General features: G+C 35.9%; 1 protein-coding gene across 1 annotated transcript in view; it reads left to right on the top strand.

Annotated features, from left to right (window-relative positions):
- Window positions 1-12897: 12897 nt before the first annotated feature.
- Window positions 12898-23255, top strand: part of LOC148943193 (uncharacterized) — a 40649-nt gene continuing 30291 nt past the window's right edge. The window contains exon 1 of the mRNA XM_089101762.1: window positions 12898-12978. Coding sequence (XP_088957888.1) covers window positions 12898-12978 — 81 coding nt within the window. The remainder of the gene's footprint in view (window positions 12979-23255) is intronic.

The following is a 23255-nucleotide window of genomic DNA, read 5'->3' as shown; positions in this document are numbered from 1 at the left end:
TGCCATCGGCTGCCCTTCCTCGTATAGAGTCCCTAGAAAATGTCTTAAAAGACTCTTTGACTATAAATTATTATGTGAACTATTGAGTCTTTTACAAGAAGCAAACAATATGCGCATAGTGTATTTTATTATCTTCAACATTCCCAGAAATTATTACCATAACATCTTTCAATTTTTTAGAAACACTGTTCAAACATGATTCTCCTTACCAATAACAAACCCCATATGTAAACATTATACTAACACAACTTAAAGTCATTGCCACTGCAGTTTTGGGGGTCTTTTTGGGGCCCTCCTCGTATAGAGACTCTACAAAAGGTCTTAAAAGTCTCTTGGGACTAGGTTTGCAGATTAATTTTACTTTTATTTGGTTAAAAGGCTTTCTCGAAAGTTGTTTTATTTTATTTACGAACGTTTTTATTAGTAATAAATACACGTAGCTTACGAATTCACTTACGTAACGAACTTCTATAATCATACATTCCTAAAACGTATTTTAGGGGGTTCGCCCCCTAATCAATACCTCACTCTTTACGCTAAAGTTCTAATTTTGTTCCAATTCTTTAAAAATGACCCCTTAACCACAAAGGCCGTTAATTAGAAAAAAATTGCTCTGATGAAAGTACTAAAAAATCTTTGGCTTAAAGAGCGAGGTATTGACTAGGGAGCGAACTCAATCATATACATAATAATTTCTGTTCGTTTTAAATTTTGATGTTGCTCCTTACTTACAGTTTAAAAAAATGTTTTTTTTAATTTAATTTCTGATCGTTTTTTTAAGTAATGCTAGGAAATCAGGCACCCCTTCATAGCTTTATCCCTTCCCCCATGAAAACCTCCTCCATGGAAAGATCCTCCCACATACCTCCCCTCCACCACTACCAGAAAAATCCCCCTGAAAACGTCTGTATACTTCCCAATAACCAATACTGATATAAACACTGAGTAAAGTTCATAAATTTCAGTCCTCCCCCCGGGACTTTGGGGGATTAACTGATCCTAAAAGACATATTTATTATATTTTCGATCATGCTGAACAAAATGGTTATCTCAAATTTTTTTGGGTCACTTAAAAAGGGCACTAGAACTTTTAATTTCTGTTTGAATGAGCCATCTTTCTAAATTCTAGGACCACTGGGTCGATACGATCACCCCTAAAAAAAAAACAAAAAAAAAAACAACAAATAAACACCCATCCGTGATCTTTCTTCTGGCAAAAAATACAAAATTCCACATTTTTGCAGATAGGAGCTTGAGACCTCGACAGTAGGGTTCGCTAATACACTGAATCTGATGGTGTGATTTTCATTAAGTTTCTATAGCTTTAGAGGGCGTTTCCCCCTTTTTCAAAAATCAGGCAAATTTTCTCAGGCTTGTAACTTTTGATGAGTAAGACTAAAATTGATGAAACTGATATATTTGAAATCAGTATTAAAATCCAATTCTTTTGATGCATCGGTTCAAAATTCCGTTTATTAGAGTTTCGGTTACTATTGAGCTGGGTCGCTTTTTACTTACAGTTCTTTACCACGAACTGTTTGATAAAAGGTGAGAGTGAAAGTAGCCCTTGTCCCTTCTTACTTCTCTTTTTTCTGCAAACATATCTGATCAACAATTTTGATATTTCCATTTCCTTCACCGTGGTTAAATGGTCGGAAAAATATGCTTCCCAGGCTGGAGAAAGGTTCCTAGAGAAAGGGCTTTAAGTTTTGCAATTTGCCCACTGTTCATATACAGTACTTGTTCATGGCAAATGTTCGGATTTTTTTGGGGGGCATATGGACTTTTTTGGAAAACATTTTCTGCGGACGGGAGATTTTCCAAGGAGATATTTTATTTGAAGAGGAAAGTTCCTGGAGGGGAAGGGATTTTTCAGGGGAAATGTTTGCGGGGAATTATCCCACAATTCATACATTAAAATAATTCTTATTTCTCATACATTTAATAGCCGTTTAATTTCAAAAATAGAGCAAATAACTGTTGAGATTTGTGCGAGGTAAACTTTCAGCAGAGAGGGAATTTTCTTGGGGATTCTCCCGAGGGAGTGTATTCCGCCGGAGAAATTTTCCGTAGAATAATAGCAGCATAAATACTTGAAAGAAACAGAAACGTGTATGAGGAGGCTGTCCACCCTAATCCCCCACTTGTTGTTCTAAAGTTTTAAGTACTTTAAACAAGCTTCAGATTACAATTAAACACACCTTGCACATCAAGAATCGTTCTTAAAGAAAAGAATTAGGACAAAAAGTCAAACGTCATCATAAACAGCAATTAATAGGGGAAGATGCAGCCCCCTAAAATACTGAATAATTTCTGTTCTTTATAAGTTTTAATGCTGTTCCTTAATTTCACTTGAGAAAAAAACAGTCAAGTTTTTTTCTTTATTTAATCTGCAAAAGTTTGTGTAAATGTCTTAATTCAGTTGATTGCGGTATTACAAGATCATTAGATCATTTCATTCGCAGATCGGGAGTGGTCATTGATCTGAACACATGCTTGTGTCAAGTGACTAATAAGAAGGGAGGATGATGAGCTGTCCCTGAAAAAAACAATTTACTGAAAAAATACAAATGAATATGCATTGTCAGTTTAATATACATATACTGATATTAAGTAATCAGATTGTCAATGTTATTTGATTTATTAAAGTTATAAAAGTAAAAACATTTATATTTTTTTGAGTAAAGTGCAAATTATGTTCTGGCCTTGGGAAGGCTTAAGGGTTTTGAGCAAAACTTATGTTAATTTCTGCTCGTTTTGAGTTTGACTCGGTTACTTATTGTAATTTCTGTTTGTTTTTGGTTTTATTTATTTATCGATGTTGATTTGCGGTAGTTTCACACTTTCTAGATTATTTGATTTTATTTTTGCTAATTTTTTGTTTAATGGAGTTCTTTACTTTTCTTTAAAAATATTATTTTGTGGAATAAGTTTATTTAATTAATCAGCATAAAAATCCAATTCTTTTCATACATCCATTGGTATCAAAATTCTGTTTTTTAGAGTATCGGTTACAATTGAGCCGGGTCACTCCTTTCTTACAGTTTGTTACCACGAACTGTTTGATGAAATCTCGTTTATAATCTAAATAGATATAAAAGTGTTATTTCAAATCGTCAATATTCCAGTGTTCCATAATAGGGCTAGCAACAAAATATGCATATCAAGTTGCATGGGCAGTTTTTTTTAAGGAATTGTGACAACAAATTCAAGCTTTATTGTAAAAAGTGGAGGAGGATGAAAGGGGGGCGCAATTTTTCACGGAATAATTTCTGTTTGTTTTAATCTTTAATGTTGCTGCCTACTTTAATTTTAAAAGAACAACTATTTAATTTTTTACTATTTTTCAAATCATGCCCGAAAATATCCTTCCCTCCCCCTCATGGTAGTTTCCTTACCAATTTCACCTGGTAGTTTCTCCTGGAAATTTTTCTCCCCGCTAAAAATTCTCCCCTTTGAAAATCCCCCCACTGGAAATTCCTTCCCAAGAAATTCCGTATTTTCCAAATAACAAATACTACTTGTGCACAATGAGGAAATTGTGTAACTTACAGCCCTTCCCTCAGGGAATATGGGGGAAAACTTTGTTCCTAAAGGCGGAGTAATTGAACGGTTCAATTATGTTAAACCGAATGGCTATAATTTTTTTTTAGTTGGGTGTCTTCATGAATTACGGGGCGTGGGAGGGGGGCTAGTTACCTTCTAATATTTTTAGTTACTTGAATGAATGCTAGTATTTTGATTTCTGTTCTAACGATTTCAACTTTGATCCTCTAAGACTATTGGTTGAATAAGCTAACCCCTGGGAAAAAAATAGTAAACACGCATCTGTGATCTTTCTTTTCGCAAAAATACAAAATTCTACATTTTTGTAGATTGAAGCTGGAAAAATTTTCAGAAGGGTTGTTTGATATGTTAAATCTGATGGTGTGATTTTAATTTGGATCACTTGATGTTTTAGAGGTATTTCCCTCTTTTCGAATAGTAGGGAAATTTTCTCTGCCTCATTGCTTTTTGTTGCTAACATTAAGCTTAATTAATTTTATATACTTGAATCAGCATAAAAAGTAAATTCTTTTAATGCATCTATTGTTATAAAATTCTTTTTAAAGTTTTGGTTACTATTGAGTCAAGTAGTTCCTTACTTACAATTTGTTACCAGGAACTGTTCGATAGGGGTGTTACCTATACATCCGCTTGTGGTAATTTTTATTCGTTATAATGTTGATTACGTTATTTATTGTAATATATGTTTGTTTTTGTTTATTTATTAACTATGAACTATGGTCGCTTTACACTTGAATTATTATTTGACTTTATTTATGCTTGTCTTTGGCATACTGTAACTCTTTACTTCCCTTTGAAACACTCCTTTTGGAGAATTTTCTATAGAATATTTACGTATAAATAGGTGTCTAGTCAGGCTTTTACGAGATTTCTTATGGTAATTACACAGTATTTATAAGTTTAATATGTTTTACATATGAAATTTTCAATAATAAGTTTATTAAACTTTTATAATTATAAGCTTAATATATATTTCATATGTTCAAACGTAAATTGATAGCTGGGTTTTAAAAGAAACAAAAACAAAGAAGTTGAAAATTATTTCCTATGCACCAACAACATAATAAACTATGTTATTTTAATTTTTGTTAATACCACTATTTGAAAATTAGATATTTCATAGGGGATCATTTGATTCAATTACAAAACATCCGACATTAAAGAAAAATCGTTTTTGAAAAGCTTAATAATGTTGAATGGATGTAAAACTGAGTTCATACTTCAGCTCACAGGTAGATTGTTTATAATTCCCCTATCAGTGGAGAGTCAAATCGTAACTATAGAATTAGAAAGTTATTCTATTAGAGGCGTTCCTTTGATAATGCACAAACAGCCGTTTGACAACTTAATAATCAAACAAACTTAATAATCTTGAATGGATGTAAAACTGAGTTCATACTTCAGCTTACAGGTAGAGCGTTGATATTTCGCCTATCAGCGGAGAGTCAAATGGTAACTATAGAATTAGAAAGTTATTCTATTAGAGCCATTCCTTTGATAATGCACAAACAGCCGTTTGACAACATGGATATATATGGTGCCTTTCGATTTAGTTCAAATTGCCTTTAGGTGTTCCCTAGATTTTATATATAACTGAGAACGGTGAACTCTACTCAGATGTACACGTTTGAAGCTAGGCAGGCATATGCAACCCGGATCTTACTAGGATAATTTTTCATCGCCAGGCTTACAGTTTCTTTTAGGTTTGCTCCAATAGGCATACCCAGGTAAGTAAGGCTGTCAGCTAAAGGAACCTCAGAGCCGGATAGACATTGAATTTCTATTCACTTTATAGTTGAATGGGAGAGCAACTGGTTTATCAGTATTAAAGCTTAAATCAACGTGTTTGTACTCTTCTTGGAGAGGCTCTAAAGTTGAAGAGTATCCTTGGAAAGTGCATGAAAGGTTCATTAAGTCATCCGCAAACGTAACTAACGAAAGATAAACTCCTTTGGAGATAAATGTACAGTTCAACTTATCCTGAGCACTGGTAACACAATTATTAAACAAAACTGGAGAAGTCAGAGCTCCTTGGGGTACACCTTTCTGAATCGGAAATAGTTGACTACAATCTTTAATTCGAACCTTCAGATTTCTATACATGAATCTTAAATAAGTAATTACCGCAGCATTAGTACCCTTCAAATGGGACTCAAGCAAAACCTACAAAAATATACAAGAGTCATAAGCTCTTGCAACATCGACTGCACACAAGACTAAGAAATCACCTCTTTCTTCAATACCCTTCAGCGCATTTATAAGCAGAAAGAGAGCGCGCTATCTACCTAAGCCTCGCTGGAACCCAAACTGACGAGGAGGAGCAGAACAATTTTTTCAATGTCTTTTATCAAAAATGACTCAAAGAGCTTGAAAGTAGTACACGAAACGGTAATGGGACGATAAGAACTGCACAGAGAAGCATCTTTTTTGCCTTTTTTAAGGATGGGAGTTATTTGTCCGACACAAAATTGCAAAGGAACTACACCACAGACAAGGATAATCTGAAACAGTAGTGCTAACTGTTGATTGATTAAAGAACCTGTAAGTTCCAGGTGCCTATTTGAAATAGAAACATTACCAGAGGAAGATTTTTTCTTTAATTTTGGAATCAAAGATTGAACAGCACTTGGCGACGTAAAAGGAAAAATTTCGTCTTATTTGAAAGAAGAAGGTCAAACTGTTTTTCGAAAAACTTCTCCGTGCTTTGGTTGGGAGTACTGAACTCCCTCTCGAAAAATTAAACCCACTTCTGTTTAGGCACACTAGAACTCTGGGGTTTGGCAGGCTTGCTATACTTCCAGAGTTGGGAGGGGCTTTCAGCAATAGGGATTATATTTTTCTGGATCAGCGTTAACTTATGGTTTTTTAGTTCTTTGTTAAATTTCCATTTTGTACGAAGCCTCAAGTTATTTACTATGCCATCTCTTGGACGGCAACAGTCGTTCCAAACAGAAAGCAATAGCTTGGCCGAATTACACGCATCCACTAGATCGGTGTTTTTTTTTAACCAATCTTTTAGCGGATACTTTTTATGAGCACATCGAAGAGGAACGGCGCTTATTTCAGCACATTTCAGCGAGTGATTTGTTTGTGCCAAGTAGGAAGTGAGCTGAATTGAGATGTTCTTTTCACTTTGTGGCAGCACAGCACGATCGCATAAAACATTGAAAGGTACTTTAATGTTGCTCAGCATCTCGTCACAGACTCTACTGAAAGACTCACTTGACACATTTTCCTAATCTCGGTAAGAAAACCAATTTTATTCTTCATTTTGAGCCATAGGCAGGGTGGAGTAAAAGCAAGTAGAGATAAGAAGGTGGTCAGAATAGAATCCATCTTTTAAAACTTTTACCTCGTGACTGTCCAACGAAGCAACTACATTGTCTAAGTTTGAAGTTGAGGAAAGCAGTCCAATGTATGAAAAGATTTCACTCTTAGGTTAATTTCACTCTTATTGTTAATTATTTCCACATTAAATCTCCGCTGATGATAACAGGTTTAGAGGCAACTTTTTTTTAGAAACCTGCCTAGAAGCTTGCAGGCAGACGCAAACCGTTAATCAGACTGTTCGTTGTTGTAATTTGTAGGCAGGTAAGCATTAATTAATACATGATTTTTAAGTTTAGCGGCAGTAAAGTAATCAGTCTCTGCTAATAGCTTGCAAGGGAACCGGGAAAGGATAGCGAGACCACTAGATGGTCTGCCTCTCGGTCTCACAATTACACTACAAAACAGGAGATTAAAATAAAAAATTAGTGGTAACACTATTTTGGCGGTCTTCCGACAGGAAATGCTCCTGAGTCACAACTAGGTCATGGGTCTGCAATAACTACGAAAGCATTGGGATTCGATCGGTAACTTTTCCATTAATGATCCACGACAAAATACGGCATCTGAATCTCATTTAGAATTAGATTTACCTTTCAGCAGAGCTTGGGCAATAAGGAATTTGTAACTGTAACATGGATGGCTGTCTAATTTGTAAAGAGCACATTTTTTTGGTTTCTGGCAGGGGGCCAGAAACCAGCAAAGGGCAATGGTTCTCGTCTTAGAGATTCCGTAACTTTTTTCTCCATAGACGGAACAGAAAATTTCGTTTATACATGTACTTCAAATATGTCCGTATGATTGGCACTTATAGCATCGAAGGGATAGAAACAAAAACTCTTGAATAGGGAATCGTTCGAAACCAATCACCAAAGGGAACTTCATTGATCGTAATGAATCCTCTTTTGTTTCAAATTTCAGCCTGAAAGATCTGGTAGAGCCACTTTGCTTTGCTTCCCTACAATTAGGCACAAGAGACTTGACGTCATCAGAGGTCAGATCTTTTGGAACACGTTTAATTATTCCCAAGTGAGAAAGACTTTCAACCTTGGCGTTAATGGTGCTGTTAGAGCTACGAAGCGCATTTTTTATGCGCATCATATTTATGCGCATTCTATAAGCACATCATATTTGGATGCAGTGATAACTTTCCAGTCACCTCGGGTGCACTTTAGCTCAACATTTTTTTTAGCTAACGTCACCACATGCTTGTTCTAGGAAGTCCACCTCGGAATTTTTATTATCTGATGTTTGAACTATTTTTAACAAAATGGCTATCTCAAAATTTTTATCTGATACATTTAGGGCATGGAGGGGAGGGGCCTAGTTACCCTCTGATCTCTTTTGACTCTTGAAAAGTGAACAAGAACTCCAATCAAATGAGCCCTTTCCGAAGTTTATACGAGCATCCCTTCCGTAAGAAATATATATGCCCCCAGAGCATTACTTACAACGCCTGCCTCCGGGCTCTGGGGGGTTGAGTCGACACAGGAGCTTTTCTTATCTGGCCTTTGAACTATTTTTAATGAAATGGCTATTCTAAAAATTTTATAAGATGGGCTTGGGGAAAAAAGGATGTGTGGGTGTGGGGGGGATTGTTGCCCTCGGATATCTTCTGAATCTTAAAAAGTGAACTAGAAATTTTAATTTCCAATCAACTGAGCCCTTTTTGAACTTTATAGGAGAATCTCTTTCATAAGAACCATATACGACCACAGGACAACATTTACATCGCCTTCCCCCCATGTCCTGGTTTGTTGTGTTGACACCGTAGTTTTTGTTATCTAATTTTTGAACAATTTTAAAAAAACTAGCTATCTCAAAATTTGTAGCAGATGGGCTTGGGGAAAAGGCATGGGGTAGTTGCCCTTAAATCATTTGACTCTTAAAAAATGAACTAGAACTTTCAAATTCCCATCAATTGAGCCCTCTATGAAGTTTATACAAGCATCCCTTTCATAAGAACAATACTTGCCTTTAGGGCATAACTTAGGGCCCTGGGAGTTTGTATTGATACCAGAGTTGTTTTTTTTCACAGACCTTTGAACTATTTTTAACAAAATGTCCAAATCAAAATTTTCATCAGATAGGTTTTGAAAAAGAAGGCGGGGGGGGGGGGGCTAGTTGCTCACGGATCTCTTTTGACTCTTAAAAATTGAACTCGAACTTTCAATTTCCAATCAAATAAGCCCTCTCTGAAGTTTATATGAGCATCCCTTTCATAAGAGCCATATATGCCCCAGGGCATAAGTTACAACGCCTGCCTCCGGCCCCTGGGGTTTTGTGTTGACACCTGAGTTTTTTATCTGACTTTTGAACAATTTTTAACTCAATGGCTAACTCAAAATTTTTATCGGATACATTTGGGGAAAAGGGGCTGGAGGGGGGGGGGCTAGTTGCCCTCCAATTTCTTTTGACTCTCAAAAACTGAACTAAAACTTTCAATTTCCAATCAAATGAGCCCTCTCGGAAGGTTTTAAGAGCATCCCTTCCATTAGAACCATATATTTCCTCAGGGCAGTACCTTACATCACCTACCCTCGGGCCCTGGGAGGCTGTGTCCACCTCGGAGCTTTCGTTGTATGGTCTTTGAACTATTTAAAAAATGGTTATATCAAAGTTCTTATTGGATGAGTTTGAGGAAAAAAGGGCAGAGAGGGGGGGGGGCTAGGTTCCCTCCAATCTTTTTTCACTCTTATAAAGTGAACTAGAAATTTCAATTTCTGATCAAATGAGCTCTCTTTGAAGTTTATTCGAGTATTCCTTCTATAAGAACTATATATGACCTCGGGGCATAACTTGCAACGTCTGCCCCCGGGCCCTAGGGAGCTGTGTCGACACTGGAGTTTTTGTTATATGATCTTAGAGCTATTTTTAACAAAATAGCTGTCTCAAAATTTTTACCGGATGTATTTGAGAAAAAAGGGCGTGGGGGGGGGGGCAGGTTATTCTCCGATATCTTTTGAGGCTTAAAAAGTGAACTAAAACTTTCAATTTCTAATCAAATGAGCCCTCTCTGAAGTTTGTACAAGCATTCCTTCCATAAGAACCATATATGCCCCCAGGGCATAACTTTTAACCCTTGCCCTGAAGACTGTGGGGGAAGTGTCCTGCTCAAAGATATAATTTCAAGAACTTTCAAATACGTTGAACAAAATGGCTATCTTAATATTTTGATTGGATGTGTTTGGGGAAATGGTGGGCGTGGAAGAGGTGTTAGTTGCCTTCCATTCACTTTTGACTATTAAAAAGGGCACTAACCATTTAAATTTCCAATCGAATGAGCCCTTTTTGAAGTTGCTACGACAACACTTTCTATAAAAACCTTATTTGCCCCCAGGGCATAGCTTATAACCCTTGCTTTGAGGACTGTGGGGAGGGGGGGGGTTAAACAAAATGGCTATCTAAAAATTTTGGTTGGATGTGGTTGGGGAAAAATGGGTGTGAGAGGCGGATTAGTTGCCCTCCAATTCTGTTGACCATAAAAAGGGCACTAGCCCATTAAATTCCCATTCGAATGAGTCCTTTTTGAAGTTTTTATGACAAATGTACCGTGAGTAGCATGTGATATAGATAAAATACAAAAAAAAATAAAATAAAATTCCTTCTTTCTAAAGATAACTCCAACATAAATTAAGCTTCCTCTAATTAAGTTTAAATCTAGTTTCAAAAAGAAAAGTTCTTAATCAGCGAAAAGAGAAACATTTTAGCCTCAACGACGCTATTAGGTTTTGAATTTCGTCGAGAAGATTGGTAATAAAAAAATCACTAGATACAGAGAGTTCACAGGAATCTTAAGTTATAACGTTTAATCATCAGATATATTTAAAAAGAATTATTGGACGGTTAGTGAGCATAATGAAGTGAATTTGTAAACATAAATTCTAGATAGCGACCCCCTCCACAGGACCTGGGCCAATCGTGAAAAACCTAGTAGAGTCCAGAAGCTGTATTTGTGTGATACAGTGAAAAAACTGATGTTTGTTTCAATTATGGACTGTCTCTATTGCCATCATCATTGTTTTTTAGAGCCACTTTTATCCTTGCCTTTGTTGCTGTCAGTTGCAGGAAAACATTGTTGTACACCTAAATATAAGTCTCAATAAAACTTTTTCTTTTCTAATTGCGTTTGTTTTATTTTATGTTTTTGTATCTAATCGCACGGCAGGTAATTAGTTCGTAGGTCTCCATCGGTAGTGCTCCCAGGAATCGGATTTCTACATAATATTAGAGGTAATCGACACGGCGATAACCCGAGGAAGCGAGGTTACGCTCCCAAATTGATAGTTGGAGAATTTATAACCTACTATAGCTACGCATTTTATTTTCTCGCTTTCAGCGATTGGCGCGATCGGTACACCGCTTCAAATCATAGTATTACATTTTTGGCCCCAGACTTCATTGCCACACTAGGTGCATCTTAATCGCCACAGCTTTAAAGAATAATATTACATATGGCACAGTCTTTAGCGCTATAAGTGGCGCTATCGGAGAACTTATAAGGTGTAAGTTCACAGCTTTAAAGTATAATATTGCATTTGACGCGGTCAATCTTTATTACCACAAATAGTCCAGTCTATTTTTTTTACCGCTACATATGGCACTGTCGGAAATTGGAGGAAAACATGCGAACTAGTTATGCTAAGAACTTTGTAATTTAAATTTAATCATTGGAGAGATACAGACATATAAGAAAAAGTACTTAGGCCTATAATCGCTAGGTTATAATAGGAAACCCTTTTAAATTATTTCATAGGAGATAATAGCGTCCCCCAAAATAGGTTAAGTGAAAAAAAAATTATTTTGAGTTAATTCAAAACCGAAAATGTCAGAAGAATTAAGCGAACTATTAATAGCGCAAATGTTGGTCGCAAAAAATGTAGAAATAGCAAAATCTATTCCACAATACGATGGACAAGCAGATATCGACGAATTTAATATCCAATTGGCCCAGTTTGAATAATTAACAAAAACAGAGCTAGAAACGTTAGTCGGCATACTCTTATTAAGATTAAAAAGGCAGGCCTTAACATTTCTATAGAAAATTAAACTAACTATAGGTGATGACGCCAGCCTACTAATAATTACGGTGGACAAACTGTTAACGGCATTTAAGTATATATTTATCGAAACTAGTTCCACAAATAAATTAAAACACGGAATGGTATGCTTTGACCATTCACAAAACGTATATTGATAAAATACGGATTTCAGTAGAAGCAAAATACGGAGAAGGTTCAGGAGAACTGCATGAAAAAGTCATACTAGATACCTTTTTGCAAGAGTTACCCCCAAAACTATATGGAGTGGTAATATCCAAAGGTATTCAAACGTTGAACCTTGCAGTTCGGGAAGTGTATCGAATGATCGAAGTTGATACGATGGTGGCAAATCACAGTAAAATAAAAATAAATAGCCTAGGCGAAACAAACGCAAAACTGACCTTCAAGGGTGATAAGGCGTCTCCCAATTTTTTTTTTCAAGGGATAACTCCCCAGTGCCACAAAGAAATAAAAAGCAAGAACCCGCTAGGCAGAAAACAGTACGTTTTCAGCCCGTCAAACAATTTAGTTATGAAAATAACCCTACAATAATAAGATGATATATTTGTAATCGACATGGGCACATCGCGAGAGAGTGCTGTTATGTCCCCAATCGCAAACCAAGAATTGCTGTCGGTAGTACGCAAAACTATTGCAACCATTTGTTCGGAAGAACAAATTTTAGCGCCAGTGGTGCACTAGGCTATAGCCAGGGAAGATTGCGTCAGTCAGTACCTTACAACGCGTACCAACCAAATTTGTACAATCTTCCCCCCAATAGACAAATTAATTACCGATTTGAAAACCCAAATACGCGCTAAAGCCAATATAATGCGAGAATGGTATATGGAAATCCCGAAAATTTGCCGACGGGAAATGCAAATTTTTCAAGCCAACGGCATTTGCAGTCAGCGCCAGCAGCCGGCACTGACGCAAGGAACCCAAACTACCGTAATAGAACATGGTGAATGCAGACAAATGTGTATCACTTAGATATGCCTACGGAATCTCACATGTCGGAATCTTTATTGCAGACACCGACGTATGAAATAAATCCACGGGGAAACGCGTCAGGCCCCTCAGAAGAATAAATTGGACCAGAGGGTGCTTAGAATATTTAATAGGTCCAAACCTATGGTAGTACCGTCTGGTAGTGAAATTATTAAAAAGTTACCTATATTTAATGATTTTTGTTTAGCAAAGGTTTACTTTAAAGCTTTGATTGACTCTGGTGCTACGGTTAATATCATAAACTAAAGCTTATTAAATATGTTGCCTCCGCATATTAGGCGACAGAGGAACCATATTAATCACAATCTAACTAGCGTGACAGGGCATAAATTGGATACAAAAGGTTAAATTCGCCTAAACGTAAAAAGAGATAATAGAATTTTTCCGACAAATTTTATAATATGTGACAACTTTCCATATGAAGCCATTATCGGCGCAAATTTTTTAAGGTCTAATAGGGTACTATTAGATGTAGGAAACGAAAGTTTGTCTACTCGGCTAAGGTAGGAGAAGGAAGTTCTACCTTAAGAAATCGTAACAGAGGTTACGAAGACAACGTAACAATAAATAAAATTTCTGGGGGTATAATGTCTCAATCTTCTGAACCTCAAGTCTTGAAAGAAGGACATGGTATAATCAGAAATTTGTTAAATTATTCTGAGAGACATAGCAAAGATGATGTAAAATTAAACAATAAGTGTTTTGAATCTGAAAAAGTAAAAATAGGAGATATGCGACATGATAGATCAAAAGAAATCAAGAAAATAGCGGAATTATGGAAAAACATAGTAAAACACAATGTGACGCCATAAGATGCCGCAATGACGCAGCATAGCGCCAGCATGAATCTATTAGACAATAATAGTGAAGAGAAATATTACGGGTTTGCGATACGGAAAAAAAAGATCCCTCCCAAAACGATGCAAAGAATTAAATATCACAGATGATTAAACCGGTGGACAGCAAATCTGTAATATGGTTTGCAATCCCGTCAAATCAAATTCCTGAAAATCGGTTATGTGAAGAACAGATTATATCTTACGACAAAGGAGAAGGTTTTATTTGGGTAACTAATAACCACGAAAATGATACAATTACAATAAAAAAGGGGATGTGTTTAGTGCAAATCCAAGTTATTTCGGAAAATGATTTAGATAGATGAGAAAATTCCAAAAGAAACCTAGTAAATGGCATTAAAACCTCAATTAACAAATACCCTCTAACTAAATCGCAATTCTTAAACAAATTTAATATGGATCATATTACGGACTTAGATCTTAAGAAAAAGTTATGCGAAATATTATGGAACTTTAAAGATGTATTTTCCGCATCTGAAGATTACATCGGACTGATACCTTTCTATGAACATTCAATTTTAACGACTGGTAACCATCTAGCAAAACAGCCATATCGTGTGCCGTATAAGCACAAAGAATGGTTAAAAAATAAAATTCATGAATTAGAAAAAAATGAAATTATACACCCCAGTATAAGTCCGTATTCTGCACATGTGATCTTGGTACCAAAAAAGAATGGTGATCTTAGACTTGTAGAAGATTATAGAGCCCTTAAAAAACAAGTAGTTAGTGATAAATTTCCTTTACCAAGAATAGATGAAATTGTTGACTCTATCTCGAGCAAAAACAAAATTTTTACTTCTTTAGACCTTACCCAAGGCTACCACCAAGTGAAAATAGCCGAAAAAGATGTCAATAAGACTGCGTTTTCTACGAATGAATGTGGTTCATATGAATACTTAAGAGTACCTTTTGGACTTAAGACAAGTTCAAGCGCGCTATGTAGACAATTATTACACCTGTTAAGAGGATTAAAGAATATCATTCATTTTGTTGATGATGTCATATGCGTGGGAGAACACGCCGAACAACACTTAGCAACATTAGCTAGGGTGTTCAAGAAACTCAGACAGGGCAACTTAAAATGCCGGCCTGAAAAAGTAAATCTATTTAAACCTAAAATTAAATTTTTAGGAGTAGTGGTGACGCAAGGAGAGATATCTCCAGACCATGACAAAATAAAATGTGTTGAAAACCTTAAACTCCCTAGAACTATGAAAAAATTAAGAGGAATTTTAGGTCTTACAGGCTACTTTAGAAAATTCGTGCGCAATTACGCGCAATTTGCGAAACCCCTCACGGAATTAACTAAAGGGAACTGCCAAAATGTTACCTGTCCCAGGAAGCTCAAACTTCCCTAGACCGTCTCAAAAAAGCACTCACTTCTGAACCAATATTATCACTGCCTGATTTCGAAAACGGACAATTTGTGGTCACAACCGATGCTAGTTCAAATGGCATTGGCGCTATTCTTTCGCATATAATCCCGGTAGAAAACCCTAATCCTCTAGAGGGAACGCCTAAACAAAAAGAATAGAAAAAGTAATATGCTATTCGAGTAGAACCTTATCAAAAGGTGAAAGTAGTTATTCCCCCACAAACTTAGAATTATTATCTATAATCCACCACTTGGACAAATTTAGATATTATTTAATTGGTATAAAATTCATACTACGATCAGACCATAAAAGCTTGCAGTACCTGCGCACATTTAAAAACCCCACGGGAATTCTAGCTAGATGGATTATGGAAATCCAAGACCTAGATTACGAATTTGAATACTTAAAAGGTAAACAAAATGCAGCTTGTGACTTTTTGAGTAGATACCCAGAAATTATGCCGTTGGACACTGAGGAAAATGAAGTTAACGCTATTAATACTAAGAGCAAACAAAAATGTAAGAAAAACAAAGTCAAAGACTCAGTAAAAGAAAATAGGGATAATTATTGTCCTTTGTCTTTAGAAAATATAAAAAGAAATAAAAAAAAAGACGAAATGTGTGTAGCACTTATTAACTATTTTGTGAATGATGATGCGTTACCTAATAAATTCAAAACTCTTAGAAAAGAGATAGATAATTTTTACTATGATCTTGATGAAGAAATACTATGCAGAATCTTGACTGCTGAGGAAAATAGAAACCAAACATCAATAATACCAGCATTACCGCAAAACTTAATAACACCTGCATTCGAATATTTTCATTCAGACATAGGTGGACGTTTAGGAGTAACGAAAACTTTCCATAAATTAAAATAGTATTTTTACGTGCCGTCGGCAGTAACAAAATTCAAGGAATTTGTAAGTACATGCGAAGCGTGTAACTGAAGAAACCCCCAAGCCTATCCTAACCCCCTATGGGAAGTGTCCCGGTAGTGAGATTCCCCTTCGATATTGTCTCATTTGATTTATATGGAACCAGTGGAGGCTTGCCTGTTTCTAACAGAGAACATACTTGTATTCTTTCGTTATAGATCACTTTTCCGGATTTACTTTTGCAAAAGTATTAAAAAATCAAGGCACTTACGCTACGAGTAAGGCGTTAGCGAAATTATTTTCAAAATTTGGCATTCCGAATAAGGTTTTAAGTGACAACGGAAGCAATTTTGTTTCAAAAGTAACAAAAGACTTAATGAATTTTCTTAACATAGAGAAATTGGTGACATCTCCATATCACTCACAAGCTAATGGTAAAATAAAAAATAGCCATAAAATATTTTCGAATGTATTAAGCATTTATAAAAAAGACAACAGGAACGATTGGGATCAATTCTTACCTTATTTAACTAACGTAATCAATAGTGCTCATTCAGAAACAACTAAAGACAACCCATTATATTTACTTTTGGTCGTGATTTTTGAATCCCCTAAGACGAGATTATTGAATCCCGGCAATATTACAATAGCTCGGAGGATTACAAACAAGAGTTCACAAATAGGATGAGGAAAACATATAAAATAGTTAGGTAAGAGTTGGAAAAATGTAAAATAAACCACGAGCTAAGAAACCAACCCAAAGTCAAGGGGAACATAAATTTCAAGATAGGAGATTGCGTCTACCTAAAGAACGAGGCAAAAACGGAAGGCAAAAAACTTTCCAACAAATCTTCTGGACCGTAGAGAATAGTCAAAAAGTACGATAACGATTATACTTTTAAAATGATGAACCCCGTTAGTGGAAGAACTTACAAGGCGCATGTTAGCCGAATAAAAAGAGCCAAATTTCCAGAAAGATGGGTACCGCGTCCCTCGTCTACCGACTCATCAGATGCAGAAAATGAGCCCCCCTAAATCAAGATTGGCAGAGCTAAAACCCTTTAATTTTAAACAAGATTATTTTGTAAATGAGAGTAATGAGGAAAACGTTGAAGAATGTCTAGAAATTAAAAATCTAGTTATTCCTAAAAAAAAATACCTAATACTAGTAAGAATAAAAACGGCTAAAGATGCTAAACGTTTATCATTAGAGAGCGCAGGAGAATTAGATTATACAATATCTCCGAAAACACAATTTTTCCCTGATAGAATTTCGACCCCCTGTCCCTCCAAAAGATTTCCAGACGATAAGGCTTGCCCTGAAATACCAATAAAGAGGCCCCTGTCATTACAGGAGGAATTTAACATAGCTGTAGAAACTCCGGGTATTACTGTAAAGAAAACTCCTCCCAAAGATTCAATTAAGACAAATCTGCGAGAAGCTATGGATTTAATAAATTTCCCCATAAAAAGAGTCAAAGTACATTGCCTAGGAATAAAACTCCCAAGGATAACCAGCAAGGACAATATCATGATATAACTGTGTCCAAGGTTAAGCCCAAACATTGGACTTCATGGAGGGAAACACTAGTGCAAAGAATGCCCCCCCCCCCGAAGACACGGCATTTAAACACTTAAGGAACCCAGCAAAAACTTTTGATTCCTCTCAAAGTTCTCAAGAATCTTTCAAATCTCCCGAGTTGAAAACTCAAAGCGATGACTTAGAGAATAAACCTTCTACATCCAGAGGAGCAGAAATTTACGAAGGAAGGGCAGGTGATACCCCAAAAACGCAAAGTGCCACTTCTAAAAGCTCTAATGTGGAATCATCGGAAACCAGTTCCGAAGTCTGACGACGAATCAGACCATATAGTAGTTAAAGAAATAGGGAAATCGAAACCGACTTCAGCGGGCGCGCACGCGAAAGAAACAAAATTAAAAGGGCAAAAATTTTTGAAAAAACAATACAAAAAATTTGATCTTATATCAATAGCAAAACCAAAAAAGAAAATACCGCAAGAAACAGAAGAAAAAGTAACGAAACAGTCAGGTAGAACGGTTAAGAAACCGGACAGATTAAAATACCCTTAAAAATACGAAAAAAATGTTTTAATGGATAGGCGTCATAAAGGAATAATGATTTAAAAACTTTTAGCTCACAAGTAAAAATCATAAAACTATAGAATGCTGTAGAAAAATTTTGTTCAACATATATCAAGGCTTCGCATGAGTCAAAACCGTCTGATACCGTCTGTTCAACATATATCAGTTCCCAAAAACAAATTCTAATTAAAAAGTTGCATATAATTAATTCGAATAATTTCCTTTAATATAAAAAGTCTACCCGTACCATTCAATTACGATGTATCCAGTCCAACTGAAAGAAGCCATGATAGGAAGCACTAAACGAGAAATATTAATACACCTTAGAAATGACCTTTAGCTCTTTTCTGTTCCAAGAGAAAACTGTTGGAACTTTGTCCTGCTATAATATTACAGAAAGAAAAAATTCAAGTTACAGGACAGAATTACTGTTACGAAATGTGGTAACGATAACCATAAAACAAGGATGTCGACTTGTAACTAAAGAGTCAACTGTTCGAACACCGTTAATTACCAAGAGCGCAAATATAATAAGTCCCAAAATAATAAATTTTATGCGAATTAACCTGTCGTACACTATTCCCAATATAGAGAGTGAGGAAATGAAAATCTCGAGATGGTCCAAAATAGAAAAGATTAAAGGGACATTAAGGCTTACAAAAATAAGAGAAGCATTAGACTCCCAGATTCCCCTATTTACAAATGAAGACCAAAGATTAACGTATGTGGATAATAGATACGGATTATTCTCAACCAATTTTTGGTGGAACATATTACTTACCGTATGTTTCGTGTTCACGATTTTCCTGACCATGAGAACCTTACTGACTTTTAATTCTGGAAAAATCCCGAGACTAAGAAGGCAAAACCCAAAAGAAGAACACGTGGAAACGGCTGAAATGCAGAAGTTAAACCCGGAACCCCATGAGAACGTCTAAGCCAGGAAATAGGGAAGACATTAGAAAACGAGTGGGTATAGAGGTCTCCACTCGTCCTTGCTATGTCTTGTTCCCTCATTGTAAGTGTCGTTTACGTAAACCGTGTGCTTATGACGCTGCAACATGCGTTTCTTAAACAGCACGGGCGTGCGTGAACAATGCAGGCATGAAATATGTTGTAAACTGAGACCTCAAATTTATTAATGTAGAGTAACTTATGTTTAAAGGATTGTTTTAAATCTAAGGGAGAATTAAATAAGTGTCAAAGAATTAAATAAGCCTTGTATCGTCGTTTCCTTTCTCAAAACAAATTAGAAGAAACCTCTGTTTTAGATTTCCCAATGGGAAGTGTATGTATCTGAAACCAATATGATAATAATGTCGTTTTATTAAAATCAATATTCATGTAGTAATATTAGTGTATCTATTTAAGGTTGTCTTGTAGGGTAACATTCACCCTAAAATACACCTCATCGTATTGTTTATTATGTATTAAGACTACTTGATTTTAAAGAACGCGTGATTCTGCCTTATTATTTTTATTACAGGCAGTTGTGAAGATACAACCTAGTAGCATCTATTTTCATCATACCTCAACCAACGAAGAGTACTCACCATAGACTCCAGGCAATTTTCATCCCAGATTGCTTACGAAAATTATAGTTACCTTTGATCGTTGTTTCCTCGACCACAAACGATATCGCGTATAAGGTAACACTATATTTGATTCTCGCTGTCCATTGCAATATCAAACAATATAATAACTTAAATCCTAAGAACCCCATCAATCAGTAAAAGATATAATTTCATAAATATCACCCTTGATAATCATTATGGACCCATGCACCATACGACTGTATAGTTATGATATTTGATGATCCCAAAAATCATTTAGGTGTAGCAGATTCACGCGTCGAATCCCTTTCGACCATTTCTCGGAATCCATCCTATAACCTCTATCAAATGCGAAAAGTTAATATCTCTGTTATCCCATAAATGTTAAGAGATAATTTCTGAAAAAATGGACCTTGAAACCAACCATTGAATTACAGAAACCAAAATTAACCCCAGTGACTAACCCCTCAGTGAAAATATTCCCCTCCCACAAGTTAAAGACAAAATGTTGAAGGAGTCACTAAAGTTTGATGTCGACCCATTCCAAATCCAAACATCAATTCCCCTGGGATTAACCAAGGAATCACCGCAAAAGTTAATAGACGCAAGCCAGGCACGAACAATTTTATAAGAGAACTATAATCTCTGAGTACACAAACGAACAATTTTATACGAGAAGTACATTCTCTATGTGCTTTAAAATATACCAAAAATGATATGCTGAGAAGGAAATGAACGCAGTCCCAGTGTTCAACCCCTGAATGATAAGGCACCCTACGAACTATCCAAAAACAGCTGGTGAGAATGAACTCTGATGTCAAAATTCCACACATCTGTACCTGGGAGTATCATTTCCCATGTGAGAATCAGAGAAAGCGTTTCGTCCAAGATGAACATAATCATGCTCGAACTGTTTTTGAAGAAACTATATTGTAAGTGTTTTAAAATTTTTTGCCAAGACGAAAGGAATGAAGGACCATAATTTACAACAGAAGGATTGAGTACGCTAAGAGACACAAAGGTGATGAAATAGGTGTGAATTTACATATGTGACATTTCTATAACTTCGATAACTTAAAAATTCCAATATCCTATCATTAATACTACATAGCAAACATTCCCAGTGAAAGTGTTCTAATGTTTACCAGTGAACGTGGTAAACATAATATTGTGTGTTTTAAATCGTTCTTATATGTAGTGTTAGATGTTCAGATAGAGTTATGTGTAGCATTGTCGTAGTATTCATTTAATTTAGCGTAGATAGGAAGCATAGTTATCCTATAGTTAGCAAAGGATAAGAACTAGTAAAAGGTGAATATTCAAAAAACCTCATAGTAAAAGTAGAATAGCCTCAACCTTGTTGGAAATGTAAAAGTCATCAGTGTTAGATGTAGAAAAGATATTTATTATAGTAACTAGGCTAGAACCATAGATAATCTCAGTCTGGTAGATGAACTTTAGAAGGGGATATATAAAAAAAAAAATAAGAAAAGTAATAAAGAAAATTTTGAGCACTCCCGATTAAGCTTATATAAAAGTATAAAATAATACAATGTCAATTAAAATTATGTAGAACAAATAGTTAATAAATAGCGAATATTTCAAAAACCCAAGGGCAAGTAAGTCCTAATGACGGGACGTCATTAAATAATGGGCAGGGTAATATGTACCGTGAGTAATATGTGGTATAAATAAAATATACAAAAAAAAATTAAATTCCTTCTTTCTAAAGATAACTCCGACATAAATTAAACTTCCTCTAATTAAGTTTAAATCTCGTTTCAAAAAGAAAAGTTCTTACTCAGCGAAAAGAGAAAAATTTTAGCCTCAACGACGCTAATAGGTTTTGAATTTCGCCGAGAAGATTGTTAATAAAAAAATCACTAGATACAGAGAGTTCACAGGAAGCTTAAGTTATAATGTTTAATCATCAGATATATTTAAAACAAATTATTGGATGGTTAGTGAGCATAATGAAGTGAGTTTGCAAACATAAGTTCAAGGTAGCGGCCCCCTCCACAGGACTTGGGCCAATCGTGAAAAGGCTAGTAGAGCGCAGAAGCTGTATTTGTTTGATATAGTAAAAAAAAAATGTTTTTCGTTTCAATTATGGATTGTCTCTATTGCCATCATCATTGTTTTTTAGAGCCAATTTTATCCTTGCCTTTGTTGTTGTCAGTTGAATGGAAGCATTGTTGTACACCTAAATGTAATTCTCAATAAAACTATTGCTTTTCTAATTGCGTTTATTTTATTTTGTATGTTTGTATCTAATCGCACGGCAGGTAATTAGTTCGTATGTCTCCATCGGTAGTGCTCCTAGGAATCTGATTTCTACATGAACTTAGAGGTAATCGTCACGGCGATAACCCGAGGAAGCAAGGTTACGCTCCCGAATTGATAGTTGGAGAATTTCTAACCTACTATAGCTACGCATTTTGTTTTCTTGCTTTCAGAGAGTGGCGTGATCGCTACACCGCTTTAAATCATAGCATCACATTTGTGGCCCTAGACTTCATTGCCACATTTGGCGCATCTTAATCGCCACAGCTTTAAAGAATAATATTACATATGGTGCAGTCTTTTGCGCTATAAGTGGCGCTATCGGAGAAGTTATAAGGTATAATTTCACAGCATTAAAGTATAATATTGCATTTGACGCGGTCAATCTCTATTACCACAATTAGTCCAGTCTATTTTTTTTACCGCTACACAAAGCCTTCTATAAAAACCTTATATACCCCCAGGGCATAACAAACAACTCGTACCCTGAGGGCTGTGGGGGAGTGTCCTTCTCAAAAACATAATTTCTTTGTGGAAATCTACTACGTAGAACAAAATGACTATCTCAAAATTTTGATTGGACGTGTTTGGGGAAATGGTAGGCGTGAAAAAGGTGTTAGTTGCCTATCAATCACTTTTGACCCTTAAAAAGGGCACTAGAACTCTCGATTTCCATTCGAATGAGCCCCCTTTGAAGTTTCTACGACGACCCCTTCCTTATGAAGTGCGTCTGGGGAAAAAAACAATAATAATAATAAATAATAAAACATTGAAGTCGTATGGCCTTTAGTATAGGCAACGCTATAGCGTTGCCTCTGACATCCAATATACAGCGTGATTTGATTTTGTTGAACATTCCCCTCAGCTTTTTCTGAAAGCTTCACTTCAATACCATAAAGTGTTTTGAAAGCCCAGGATCAAATGTGCCTCCTTTTTTCACTAAAATATCTTATAGAGAGACCATGGGCAACTTGAATAACTTGCAGTTCTAGCCCCAAGGGCTGTGGGGACGTCAGTCATCCCGGAAGAATAATTAATTTACTGTTTGACTATTTTGAAAAATAAGTATGTTTCAAAATCTTACTAAGATCTCTTTTGGGGAGGAAAGCTAAGAAGGGCATGGGGGAGCAGTTGCCTTCCAAGCAATTTTCAACATCCCCCTCAACCTACCGAGGCTACCGTAAGATTATACTTAATATCCCCCGCCGTTCTTAAGATACTAAGTTACGCCTTTTTGATAAACAGGATGCAAAACA

Source organism: Artemia sp. Qi Xiang Cuo, chromosome 15 (assembly GCF_049724085.1).
Source record: "Artemia sp. Qi Xiang Cuo chromosome 15, ASM4972408v1, whole genome shotgun sequence".
In the NCBI taxonomy this organism is placed as follows: Eukaryota; Metazoa; Arthropoda; class Branchiopoda; order Anostraca; family Artemiidae; genus Artemia; species Artemia sp. Qi Xiang Cuo.
This window is presented reverse-complemented; position numbering and strand designations above follow the sequence as displayed.